Raw genomic sequence first — 14,688 nt, 5'->3', positions numbered from 1 at the left:
TTCCCAGAAGCAAGGGCACCAAAATTGGGGGTCTTTTTTTTAAAGTGTTTTCTTTTAGTTCTTAAACTGCGTTGTGTTCTGCCACTTGGGAAAATCTGAGCCATCTGACTCGTAGTTTAGTGTTTATTCTGCTGTGGAGAGGTACAATGCAAAAGTGAAGGAAAAAAATGAGAAAGTTAAAGTAATAAGCTATTTGTGCATTTCTAAATATTACCTCTGGTAGCAGAAAGACGCAAAAAAAGGCTGTGTTTGGTATCTTAAAGAATGTTATCCTAAAAGCATGTTAGAATCAAGAAACATATCAAATGCTATACAAATACAATTAACTAGTAAAGAAGCTTTACTTTTATTTTAGTGTCTGAAAATCCTGGATCCATTGCAAAGGAAAAGGAAGCGGCTGTGGGTGGGTGTGGTGGTTTTTACTTTTTGCTGAAACCACCATGCCAGTATCTAGTTTTCTGTGTGTGGGAAAGAAGCTGGCAGAAGTTACATGGGAAAACAGTGAAGGCAAACTGAGATAGAAATAGCTTTGGAAGGTAGAAAGGATGGAAATGACGGAGGAAGAAAGAAGGTGCATCTGGAACTTGAGTTTCTATTAAATCAAGAAGTGCAGTTGACATTAACCTTTCTTCATGTCTCAGCATCAACTCTGTCTGTCACAGAATCCCAGGATGGTTTGGGTTGGAAAGGTCTTTAAAGATCATCTTGTTCCAAGACCCTGCCATGGGCAGGGACCCCTTCCACTATCCCAGGTTGCTCCAAGCCCTGTCCAACCTGGCCTCGGACACTTCCAGGGATGGGGCAGCCACAGCTTCTCAGGGCAACCTGTGCCAGGGCCTCACCACCCTCACAGGGAAGAATTTCCTATTGGCACCTTTCTAAATCTATCCTCTTTCAGTTTGAAGCCATTGCCCCTCATCCTGAGTGGTCCATCAAAATAGACCAAAAAAGATTTTATATTTGTCTCCTTTTGGATCAATGTGCTGCATCATGATAGCAACTCCTCTGCCCCTCCTGCCGTTTGGGGAACTGTGAATTACTTGTAAGAGAGATTTCTGAATGCAGATGAGGAAGGCAGCTCAGTGTAAAGGCAGCATCCTGCCTCAGAAATAGATTTTGCTCCTTGCACCTTGTTGTCTTCGGAAAAGGAACCTCAAGCTCTTTAATTTGTACATTTGTGGTGCTGAGTAAAACTGTGAATGTGAGAAATATATGTCTAAGCTGATCATGTGGGACACCAGGTGTTTACTACTGTCTTGCATAGTGGATTTATTTTGTATTTGAAGCTTTAAAAAGAAATAACAATTACCTTTAAAAAATAGAAGACCATCAGTTAAGAATTAACAGTATATTATGTTTATTATAACTCTTCTGTTTGGTTTTATATACCCTGTGTGATTAAAAACAACTATTAATTGTCATTTTAATTTACTTACAAACCTCACTGTTAAAAAAAAGAGAAAAAAATAAAAACTTGAGCTTTATCCTGTATGAGCACTTTTTTTGAATCTGTGATGGCTTAAATACTGTTTAATCTTCAAATGTACTATGATAATAAATGTTTATTTCTATCTATTTCCTATATAATTTCAATGTATTTGCAGTTTATAAGATATTTAATAGTCTGTGGATGGGTTGCTGTGCTGTCCTTATAGTCCTAGGAAGTGCCTGACATTCTAATCCATGTACATGTGCAGCCCTGCATAATGGAGAAAAAAATATTTGAGTTGTGCTCATTTTAGAAATGTACAACATGCTATAAAACACAACTGTGTCTCTAAGATGCTGATAGTCCCAACAAGAGAGACGAATGATAAGGGACAAATACAGAGTGTAATTTCCTCATGCTTTGACCAGTGTTGTACAGTGGATTATGATCAGATTTTCCCTGAGTAGCTCTTGTTGTGCTCTTACTTGTATCAGGCTGACATTTATTTATTTATTTATTAGAATTTGGAATGCTGTTTGCAGAACACTGGAAATAATTTCATTATTAGATAACAGAAAAGAACCCTATTGTAGAGCTCTTTAGTTGTTTATAGATAAAATAATGTTTTACTGTATTGTCATGTAGACTAATACTTTCATGAGGAAATAATTTATATATTCAGTCACCTATAAACATTTGAGTCTTGCTTGGAAATAAAATTTCACTCTTTTTATAAGAATCTGTAGTGTTATTGTTGTCCTGTTCTATTTAATTTACAATGAATGTATTTTACTATGCAAGTTTTTGTATTTTAAAAACTCAGCTTTAGGAGGAGAGAAAATGTTTTATTCTCAGAAGTGTTCTGAGGAAATACTAAACAGCATAGGAGTTGTCTTTCTCTAGAATGATGTAAGACTGGTGTTTCTTAGAGAATAAGAAATAGCAGAAGAAGTATAAGAACGGTAGGAAGAGGAAAAATTGCCTTCCAAAGTCCATTGTCACAATTCCTCATTTTATGCTCCTTGCTCACCTCATCTTGCCTTTTGTTTGTAATATTATATGAACACTATAATCTCTTTATGACCTACTGCCATTTCATATTGCAGTGTAGACTTTTGGAGCCTCACATACATTGTTATGTATAAAAATGTTTACCATTGATTTGTTTCTTCCACATCTCAGCACCAGCATTTAGATGTGGGATAAAAAAGCTATTGGCGTTTTACGTTTTCAAATACTTACTTGGTAATTTTGGCTGCAAATGCAGAGTTGGTACTGCACATGCTGCAGTTTTGCCTGCTCTTTTCTCATAGAATTATAGAATGTGTTGGGTTGGAAAGGACATTAAAGATCATCCAGAGAAGTGTGTGAAGAGAGGTTGTCAGTGAAGACTGAGGCAGAAAAAGTGGAGTGCTTCAGTCTTTTCCTCATCCATTGTTACAAGTTTACCAGTATTGTTTATTGGTGATGGGTGTACACAAATGTTGCTACAAACTGGACTTTCCTCTGTTTCCTCAATCTTTCAGTTTGTCTCCACACATGCTTTAGTGTACATCCTTGCAGCTCTTTTGTTCCACAAATCACATGACTTTGGTTTATAATTCTTACACCAGGCTGAGCGATCCATTTCCATACATACAAGTGTGTTAACCTCATTGTTATTATTCATATTTTCTTCTTTTTTATCTATCAGGAGACCAATACTTGTTTTCTCTTTAACTAATTTCCATAACCTTGCAATAAACCTCTTTGTTTCAGGTTTTCCCTGGGAGATGCTCGCAGGCCACTCCATGAAACTGCAGTTCTGGTGGAAGACATTGTCCACACTCAGCTGATAAACTTGGTAAGAACATAACAGGCAGAATAGCCTGCACTCTAAAACTCCTTCAATCCACATGGTATTTTCATGATCTAATGACTAATAATAGATTGTCCAGGATTCAGGAACAAATGAAATACAGAATCCGAGGGTGATGCTCTGGTCTCAGTTATCTGTAGAACCAGATATGCAACCCCACCTAACCCTGGGAAGAAATCTGATGGGTTTTTTGTTAAAAAAAATTTAAGTTGTTAGAAGAACTGACTATTCTTCTAAAGACTGCCTTGCTGACATTTTTTTTAAATTTATACTCTATTATTTGTGTTAATGCATTATTTGCTTAGGATTTATGTCTTAATATTCCTTCCATGAGATGTTTTGATTTCTGTCAAAAAAACCCGCCAAAAAATGGAATATTTTAATATACTGAAAGCCAATGAATGTGTTATATAAATGAGGTTGTTTTGAATCACATCTCTCAGAAACAATTCTAAATTCGAACCTCTTTATATTTTATTAAAGTTCAACAGCTCCTCTTAAGAAATAAATCATGGCATTTTACACCATGGCATGAATTTGCCATCTGACAAATGACTATACCTGTGTATAATCTGATATGCCACCTGTGGCTTCATAAAAAGTGTGGTTTTCTTATTATAGCCATTAAAAGACATGTAGATGTGGCGCTGAGGGACAGGGTTTAGTGGTCTTGGCAGTGCTGGTTTAATGGTTGGATTTGATAATCTCAGAGGTCTTTTCCAACCTTAATGATTCTGTGATTTGAATTAAATTATCAGCACGTGTGGGAATGGACATTATATGGAACTAACATATGTAGATTATACTAATACATATTATAACTAATATTTATTTACATCTGGTGAGTCCTTGGATCAGCTAAAACTTTGAGCTGCAAGTTCCTACACCTCTTCTTTGTAATAAGCTCTTTTAGAAATGACAAGGCTTTTTGAGTTTCAAGGTAGGTTCTGGTACTACATTAACTAGAGCTAAAAACTTCTGTAAAATGAGAAATTCAGAACCGGATACAGCACATATTAGAAATATTTATGTGCGTATAAAAATATATTTTGTATATATTTCTACATATTCATGCATATAAGACATTAATGTTTTTTAATAGAAATATACTAAAATCAGACTTCCCCTTGCCCACTGTATGCCTGCAGCAGGTGTTTTCCTTCAGCTTTGCACCTCATCCAGCAGCCGTTCAGTAGTTTCCTGCATCTCAGCAAATGCCTTGGCATCCCTTCCAGCTCCAGGCAGTTTCTTTCTGCTCATACCTCTGCAGCCCAGCAGTGTATCCCTGTCTCCACAGTCTCCTGGCATCTTTGTGGATTCTTTCCTTATTACACTCCTCTTGGGCTGTCCTGAACATGCCCCGTGGCTCCTCGGAGGGGACAATGTCCCTCCCCTCTCTGTAGGTTTTCCGCTGGTTAAACACTCTGTCCTGGGCAGATATTTGTAGTTCTTATTCCAGCTTTAGCTCTGACAAAGTAACATTTTCTCTTTGTTAATGACCCCTGTAATTTATGCAAACCGAAGGCTGCGGCTTCGCTCTTCTCTCAGCAGTAACGTGCTGGAGTCTGAGCTGTTCTGTCCCTCAGCTGAGCTGAGCTTTACTAACCCCTGCAGCTGAGAAAGTGCAACCTGCGGCCATGTGGTCTTTGCACTTTAATCAAAGCCGGGAACTTACTCGGGGGCTGGATGTGACCCAGGGTTAACCCTGAGTGGGGTGCAGGAGCTTGTAGGATTTCCTGACAGAAGGAAGAATGGGAATGGAGCAGCAGATAAACAGCTTTTCTAACCTTTCCCCTCCCAGCCCAAGACAGCACTTTATTTCTGAGGAACTGAAAGTATCTTTAATAGCTCATTGCTTTGACCTCTGACATTCACATGCCGGAACTCTTAAATCAGTAGCATTTTACATGCCCCGGGCTCCTGATAGGGAATTTTGCACATTTGTCATCCTCAATTGCACATCCTTATTGAGCTTCTGTGCAGTTACATGAAATTTTCACTTTACTTGTAGGTGTTTTTGCTGGTATTTACCCAGTACTAGAAAAATGCTATTTTTATAAATGAAGCTGACTGCAGAAGTAAATTTATTGCTTACCACCTGGATTTTGTCATATTGCTCATATTAATGGACTACGCAGTTCTCACTATGTAATTTAATGATTTCTTGTTTAATTCATGTCCATTTTTCCATCCATAATACAGGTATAAAGCGAAACTGTAGAAATTATTTTTATACCTGCAATAAAGCTGGCACATTGCACACATCTTTCATAGTAAGCATTTGTAAGAAGAGCTTGTTCTTGTTGATTAAGTCCAGGTTTGAGCCTCTGCATTAAAAAATAAGTTTCCAGCACGATTACCTTTGATTGGTTGACTTTTGATATCTTGCAGCTTTATAGTTCCAGCTTCCTATTTTCAGAGTTGATCTGAACTCTATTAAATCAAAATCTGGTTTAGGCAGATTTATACAGTCACTGCTTCAAACCACTGTGCACTTCATGAAGTTCGGCTGCTGTAGCAGATGAGTGCACTAACAAGGCAAATTCCTGGAAAGCAGATTTTTAAGAGTCTTCATCACATTTTATGATCCATTTTTGGGTGTATTTTGAATAATATGCACACTGCTTTGCATAAAGGGAAATTCTACTAAAAGTATATAGCAATGTATAGAAGGAAATGAGCATCTCCAGAGGAAGATTCGTTTCATCCTAAAATTACTTTCTGAGTTGAATGGGTTTGTATCTATCAAGGAATTTGTATTCTCAGCTGACTAAGAAATGAATCCTTTGACAGCTGGCTTGGGTTTGAATATCTAGGAGATAGGCATGAAAGGTGAGAGATAAATTCTATCATATTTGTGTCATGAGTTTGAATTTTTTATGCCTATATTGTAATTATTAAACCCTTTGTTTTTTGCATATCAAGCAACAGAAAATCATAAAGCCCCTACACTAGAAAGTTCTGTACATTTTTTGGTCAAGCACAATGTATTTGATTAGCACAATGAATTTAAGTTTTAATTTGAAATCAAGTTCATAGTTGACTGATAGTATTTGGTAACAGTTTTAAGTGTTCATTTATAGGTAAATGTTCAAGGAATTTATAGATGCTTTCATGTTACCCTAAAAATGTATTTCTTTATGTGGGCTAAGACTAGAGGTTCCAATCAAAGCTGTATTTTTTTATGGTTAGGCCCAAGTAATACAAGCAAAGTTCTTCCTACAAAAACAGTTCAACGAGGACTGCAAAAAAATGTTAATCAGAAGGGGACAAACTTTTCAATTACTGCTCATTTGAAGTGGAATAAGACCTCTTTTATTTCATTCTTCCATCTTATCTGATACAATTTCCATGTGCACTAAGAAGGTTTTGAAGCATCATTTTCTATAATAACTTATTCATCTCTATTCAGACCCTTAGAAAGGAAACTTGAAGATCCTCCTTTAGGACAAATGTATATTATTCAGCACTTTGTGTAAAAAAAAAAACAAAAACAAACCAAAATCAAACCAAACCTGTAATTAAGAGGAATGGAATAGGACTTTTTGCTCATCATTAAACTACCATTTTAGAGATTTGCCATCAAAATCGCCTAAATCTTGCACGTACACAGATATAAAAATTGTGGAAATTGTTTTATGTAATATTTATGAAAAAGTCCCTCTTCACCTTAACCAGCTCTCTCCAAAATTTTCATCATTCTGGGCTAGTTCATAAGAAAATGTAGTATTATTAGACTAATATTAAAAGCTAAATATTTTTAGTATCTTCTCTTGTTAGGGCCATAGCTCCTTGTTCATGCTTCAGATGTCATGTTCAAAGGGAAATAGGCAATGAGGTCATGATGCACTGATTAAATCAGAAGAGCTGGTAAGGAGCTACTTTTCTTATGTTGACAATGTGTCAGCTGGGTGTTTGTTATCAGGATGAAGTACCAGCAGTTTATTCTCTAGGCACACTAGGTATGGCAGGAGTAGTGCAGGCACCTGTTTCACAAAGTTTGGTTATTCAGTGTAGCACTAGATTTGAAGTTCAGTCCTTTACATTTCATTTCAGAGATATCAAATAGCTTTTGGGAAGTGATTAGATTTGTTTTTACAAAATGGAAGATATTTTAGCAGTAGGACGGAGTTCAACAAAGGAATAGGTAAATTACACATATGCACACCAAAAAATACAGGTAAGTAACTCTGTCTGTCCATGAAAGAGTGGCTGCTCAGAGGCAGGGCCACAGCACATCACAACAGCCTCAGACTGCATCCTTTAAATGTTTTATCTGCTGTAATTCCTTGTAATGTGTGATAAGTCCTTTTGGAGATGATCATGAATGGTAGAATTCATGTTAATAGAATTGTGGTTTGCTCCCTGTCAGCCAATGTGTGTCTCTGCTGGAAGATGGACTCTGTTCTCTCCAACTGATGTAAAATGATTGAAGTCAGACCCACTTGGTTGCCTTTTTTTAGATTTCAGTAGTGTCAAATTAAAGGAACTTCAGTTGCCCTTAATCATATTGTACATGATGTCTGTTGGAATTTCTTTTGTCATTTACTTTTATCTTCCTGTGTTATTTATTTTCATATAACTTATGCTGATACCTAAAGCTAGTAATATTCCACTCTTGCTCCCTGTGTAGGAACATGATTTGGGTCCTGAGTTATATGCATAAATGCATATAACACTTTGAGTGTACACATGGATAATTTTTTTTTTGTTGTTGTTTTTACTATTTGAAATAAATTATCTTTTACACACACAACATTTAATTCAGAATCAGTCCTTTAGTCTCAAACAAAACACAAAGCACAGGTCAGCAGGTGAATAGTCTATACTGGCATATGCAGATTGTATTAAAATGCAAAAGTAATTCATAGGCATCAAACTTGGAGTGAGATGTAGAGATTCAGCAGTGTGCCTGAGTCCTGAGCAGATCTGTAGTAAATTTATCCTGTGGAATAAATTTCTTTTTATAATGAGCTTAGTAAAGATTGGGTAGTCATTTGCCACTTTTTCCTAGGAAAAGGAATGCTGAAAATACAGAGACAATCTTAAGTTTACTGATACAAAATGCAGTTACTTATCATAAGCAGTGTGAATTTTATATTTTCAAAGGGCTGTATATTTTCTGGATCATGATGTACTTTCTTCTCTTCCCAGCCTTATTCCTGCAGCTGTTATTCTTTTATTGCAGTTTCAAACAAAAGAAGGGAAAATCTCACCTTCACTTGCCCTTCCAGAGAAAAAGACTATGACAGTGGGAGAGGCAAGTAGGAAAAATGAAGATTTAAACAGAAGCAAGGATAAAGCTGTCTTGGTCCTTTGCAGGTTTTTTGCTTGTAGAGGTTCTTGGGTTTTTAAAATAAAATGACAGTTGTTATTTGTTCACAAACTGGATCTGTCACTTGAACGTGTGTAACCTCACACAGCTCCAGGTTTGCTTACTACAGTTTGGAACTGTTCGACTTGTAACCTTTATATACATAATTGTAACATATCTGATGTTCCATTTAAGAAGGAAAGAATTGAAAGCAGCTCCTCTATGGGCAGGAATTGCCCACTGATATCCCAGAGTTATGTGTAACTGTCACTTATGCCACCCCAGCAACAGGAAAAGTCCTTGTTTTATGAGCCTGTTTTAAAACAGTTATACAGTTTCCTGTGCAGGATATTAATTAAAGGGGTTATCAAAATAAGACAAACTAATATAATTTGTGATTGTACAAAAGAAAGGAAGTCGAGGGTACCATAGGGACCTAATGAATCACAGGATGGAAACGATCTTCTGGCTAACTAAACATTCAGACTTAGTTGTACTAAGTCACAGGGTGGATGTACAGCCCGGCGAGCCGGAACATGCTGTGTGTTTACATGGATGGGATAAAGGGAGTTCACAAAAACCATCTGGGAGAAATCCATCCCTATTAATTCTATTCCTACTGTAGAGTCGAATAAACAACATGCATATATTTGCAGCAAACACGTGGCACACCTGCACTGGAAGAAATCAAACTGGAAAATAAGTCTGTAGTATAAAAATTTCCCTGGGTACCAGCACTGTGAGTTTGTCTGCATTTCCCCATGAAGGATGGAAAAGGAGAAATAAGGCTTTATATCTAGCAAGTAGTTAACTGTTCCCTGTGCCATTGCAGCATTTAAATGTGGTCAGTATTTAGATTTATATGACAGATTTATATGGTAATTTATATGAAAAGACATGTCCTGAGTTTTCTACTTTAAACATTGTCTGCCCCTTGCTCACCATATTCAGATCTATTCTCAAGCACAGAATTTACTTCAAGAGATGAGTCAGGAGTTAGGGATTCTGGGATCTCTCTCTGCTTTCTCTTGAGACTGAGAACTTAGTGACTTGGTCAGATTTTTTTTTTCCATGGATCTCTGTGCAGGGTCATCATATGCTCTAACACAGGGTTGCTGCTTTTTGCTTCATCATGTGGAGATGCTGCTCATCATCCATCCAATGGTGATGAACTTCACTGACCTTACAAGTGGAAAGAAACTAAGATATTGTTATTAAAACCCTAAATTATCAAACAGAAGGAAATGAGTATTTATACCTTCAAAGTTGTACCAGCATGTTCAGTAGTGAGGAAGAAGATCTGAAGCATAGACTAGATTAAATGGAAAACAAAAAGTCATCAGTGCTTAAAGATTGTGTTGTAACACATAAAATATAAAGACTGAAGGTAGTGCAGGCAGCAGTAATCCCAGTATTTGCTGGGTTTCTGTATCAGGCTGGGCCTTTAATAACAATGTCATGGATTTATGTGTACTGTAAATGTATAGGAATGTATGTCTCTATATTTACATGGTTGTTTTTACCGCCCTTCACGCATCAAATTCCTGTTTAGGCTGTTGGGCTAGAGGAATGAAGTAGATATGAAATTTCACTCGTGGGGGCTTTGGAATCTGTGGCATTCTTAAATATATATATACTCTTGACTTCTAGGGCTCTTATGAAACAGTTGATAAGCTGAATCCAGCCCATGTTTCCAAAACACAGATACATCCTTTATTTAATTTTTATGTAAAATTTTAGGAGAAGAGAAGAGATTAACATTTGTTAAGGCCTTGGATGAGCTGGGATGAGCAGGCACAGTCAGTGTACAAATGCAGTGTTCAGGGTCTTTGCCTACTTCTATTGATGTCACTTATTAACAAATCAAGAATTTAAGACATTTAAGAGTAATCATTACATTTGTATTGCTCAATATGGTAAACTCTGGTAAATCAATATTCTGATTATGATTTTGAGGAACCATAATTAAATTACAAGCTCCAGAAGCCAAATGGAAAGTTGATGTTCAGGGTTTCATTCTTTCTTTAACTTCTTTGTATGGTATAAATAGAATATTATAAGAAAATGTGTGTAAAGTCCATCCTGCACACAAAACCCCATCTTGCCTAATATTCTGATTCTGACAGAAACTAGTACATTAAAAGAATCAGAAATTTATCAGTGGTAGAACATAAAAGCAAACAAATATGACAAACATATTTTCCTAAAGCTGAGGTAATGACACCAGATCATCTTTTGTGTCACAAGAGATAAATGGGCACTTCAAGCATGTGATTCTTGTCCTAACATAGTTAGGACAAGTTGTTGTTTAACATAGTTGTTTAAAATTCTGGCCATGCATTTAAAATCTAGATTTCTTAAGTGAAGTGGGAGACATCTCACCTCTGTGGCTTCAGGCACTAGCTGTATTTCTTTTATAGATATGTAGTTTTTCATTGATTCTGAGGGAAAAAATAAAACAAACAACAAAACAACAAGCAATTTGTAAACTTTTAGTTGCGAAAGACACCCTAGCTGTATTTCTTTTATAGATATGTAGTTTTTCATTGATTCTGAGGGAAAAAAAAAACCAACAAAACAAGCAATTTATAAACTTTTAGTTGCGAAAGACACAACTGATTTATGGGCATCTGTGGTGGAAAGAGTAGTGTAAAATTCTGCATGGTCTTCAAGTGTAACTCATAAACCTTAAAGGTCATCTCAGAGTGGTTAACAGAGCAAATTCACTGTAATTTTTAGATCACCTTATCTGATTTCAAGCAAACCTGATAGTTTCAGAATAACATTTTTTAGGAAGATTGGCTTGTTAACAGTGTTACGGCGTTACAAGGAAATGTGGTCACAGCTGCTCCTGGTTTCTTAGCTAATCCACCTGATTGGAAACAACAGGTTTTTGATATTTTTCCATTTCTTACACTGACACCTAGTGTTCAGAGGTCCTGAGTTTCTAATACTGCACTTGGTTATTAATAGACAGCTGTTGATACCAAAGTTCTCCACCTTTTTCAACATCTTCCAGTTCTGTTCTTCTGCAAAAGGAAACAGTAGCTGAAGGCAAAGGTGTTACCATCACTCAAAACAATTTTATTTTGGAAATACAAATAGTGAACAAGTACTGCAAAACTTGGCAGAATCTATTTTACTTCTTGAAGCGCTGCAAAATCTGTTTTCTTAAAATTTAAGTGCTTTAGTTTTGGCAAATGCAGCCCTTTTGTGTCTGTAAGTGTCACTGGCCAAGAAAAACAGCGATAAAAGCAGAAACCCTTAGATCAGTATTTATTTAATTGTGGGAGATGTCGATGCTTTTTATTTCTGTGTTCTTTTATCTTCAAGCCACGAGTTCTACCTGATAGGAGTGTTGATGGCTGCACAGTCCTTGAGTAGACAGAAAATAACTTACACACAAAAACTTGCACAAACAGTCTTTTATCTCAGACTTGCAAATAAACCGAGCAAAGCAAGTATGGGCTGTAACCCATTCCTGGCAAAGATGACAACTGAGAATAAAATTAACTCTCTGCTTTACCTGTGATTTTGCTGTATGTTAGCAGAAAAACTTTCCATTGTGTAAAATAATATATTAGGAATTTTCTATGATTGTATTGAAAAGTATAAATTAATTTTTTTTACTCATATATTCTATAGAAAAATGAAAGCTATACAGGCACAGAAAATGTATATTAAACTTCACTTTAATTTGAGAATGCTTCCCTTTTTGGTTTTAAGATTTTTCTGGTAAATGCACCAAAAAGTCACCTTTTTAATGCCTCACCATTCTCACAGTAAATAATTTATTTCCAGCACCTAATCTAAATCCACTTCTGTCCATTTAAAGCCATTCCCTCTTGTCCTGTCACTACATGCCCAGGCCCATTTTGTCATATCTTGGCCAAAGGCATTGTACCTCTGTGTGGGCACATGACATAGGAGGTATATAGGAGTACATTATTGGTTATCAATAGTTGATATTCCTGTAAATCAGAGTCTGCTTATTGGAGAAATAATCAGTGACAATAGAGAGAAATGTTACTTGTAGGGTACCATTTATTTGGCTTCTCTCAGGCATTTAAATGTGAGGGTGGTGAGGCCCTGGCACAGGTTGCCCTGAGAAGCTGTGGCTGCCCCATCCCTGGAAGTGTCCAAGGCCGGGTTGGACAGGGCTTGGAGCAACCTGGTGTGGTCAAAGGTTTCCCTGCCCGTGGCAAGGGGTTGGAACTGGGTGATCTTTAAGGCCCCTTCCAACCCAAACCAATTATGGTTTCCGTGATTTATTTCAAGGTGAGATGAATGTGGAGCCAGAAGGGTGATTTTTGTCTAGTGACTGTGAATTATGCCTTGGGTGACCAGCTCAGATGTAGATTTTTGTGTTTAGTCAGAGCTCCCAACTAAGAGAGAACTCCCCTAAGCAAAAGTCTTAAAGCAATGCTAGAGGAAAGGAGGTAAACAGGAATTTCTGTGATGTCCCAAGGAGATGTTAACAGTGTTAAAAGCAGTAGGAATGTCAGAGAAAATAAAGACATGCTGCAGGCCCAGGTTTATGGCTAGGAAGAGGCACACAGTGTCCCAAAAATGAACAGTTTTAAGGGATGTGATTTGTGAAAAGTCATCTTGGAGCTGATCCAAGACAGAGTTAGAAGTCTGTGCATTAGATGAAAACTTCGTGGTGTATGTTTTTTAATAGATGAAGAGAAAGAAACAAATCTGAAAAGATTCGGAGAGACGGGCTGGATTGAGATACAGTTTCTTTAAAGGAGAGGATAGCATGAGGTCATCTGTACACACTGAGGGAAAGTACCAGAGAGCAAAGAAAAATTGCAAACTCAGTGGGCAGGATATGATGCTACTGAGGTGGGTCAGAATTGGGAAAAAGGCCAAAGATTTATGACAAGAGAAGGTGTTCAGGAACAGAAACTAAGAGCTGCTTGTGGGAATGCTTGCTTTCTCTCCTGTAGCAGAAGAATTATGGAGCTTAAAGTGGAATCCAGGTTGTGAATAAGGAATGCAAAGCCTGAGATTCAGCAAAGAGTTGTTTAAAGTAGTGGGATAAAGGAAGATGAAAACCTTGTAGTGGAAAGAGTTTGGAAGAGCTTCCCATGACACTTTCTCAAAATGTTCAGTAGCAAGAGGATGGAAATAATTGAAATAAGAGGCAGTTTGAAAGAGAAGCTGTGGCTGGTGCATTGTAGCCTGCAGAAGGTCTGGTCTGGAGAATGAGTTTGGGAAGTAGCTTTACAGGACATTAAGTGCTGATGACAGAGAAGTCATCAAGAAGTAGTAAATGGAGTGAGAGCCAGCAGATGTGTTACTTCCAAATTGAATTTCGGATGAGGCTAGAGGAACTTAAGTGGATAATGATGGAACAGGTGGAATGGGGCTGTTGGTGTCTGTGTGTGAAGGAGAGCACAAGATGAGGAAGAAAGGGGAGGGACAGATTCTACATTTTAGGAAAGAATTCATGGTAACGTGGAAGGTCTTGTGACAAATGCTTCTTCTGTGGACAGTATCATACACATGGGGATGTGAATGCTGGCATCTGTGCACCATAACATACGAGCAAACATGTATCTTATATATAGACAAATAATGAGCACTTGTATAGTGACACACAGTCTCATGCCAGTATATCAACTTCAGTATACTCAGCAGATATTGTTACTAACAAACATTCTCACAATACTCAGCAACTACTTTTTTATTATCTCTAATTCTTGAATGTGTTTTTATATTGTTTACCATTTTTGTCTTTGATAATCTTGTGCCGACATCAGCGTTCCAAATTGGGGAAAAAAATGGATCACTTTACTGATGTGATATGAAAGTACAAAGAAGACAAAGTGGATTTTCCTCAAGTAATAAAACAAATTAATGACAGAGCTGAAGAAATTGACTGGCTGTAGCAAGAGGGAAGCTGGGCAAAGCTATTTTATATTGACGGTCCGTGTCTCAGCCAATTGGATTTTTATTTGACAGTCCAAAGGTGTAATAACTTTTATTGTAAGAGGAAGAAAAATACATCAAGGCTAATATATAATGGAGGACCTACTAGGGATATGCATAAATGCATATCCTGTTCCTTGTGTATACAAG

General features: G+C 37.0%; 1 protein-coding gene across 2 annotated transcripts in view; it reads left to right on the top strand.

The window, feature by feature from the left end:
* The window catches only part of SUPT3H (SPT3 homolog, SAGA and STAGA complex component), a 256,562-nt gene that overhangs the window by 123,838 nt on the left and 118,036 nt on the right, over window positions 1–14,688 (top strand). For both annotated transcript variants that reach the window (XM_039696034.1, XM_039696035.1), the window contains exon 3: window positions 3,188–3,272. In XM_039696034.1, the coding sequence (XP_039551968.1) occupies window positions 3,188–3,272 (85 nt within the window). The remainder of the gene's footprint in view (window positions 1–3,187; window positions 3,273–14,688) is intronic.

The sequence above is a fragment of the Passer montanus genome, unplaced genomic scaffold (assembly GCF_014805655.1).
Source record: "Passer montanus isolate IOZ18808 unplaced genomic scaffold, ASM1480565v1 scaffold94, whole genome shotgun sequence".
NCBI classification, from domain to species: Eukaryota; Metazoa; Chordata; class Aves; order Passeriformes; family Passeridae; genus Passer; species Passer montanus.
This window is presented reverse-complemented; position numbering and strand designations above follow the sequence as displayed.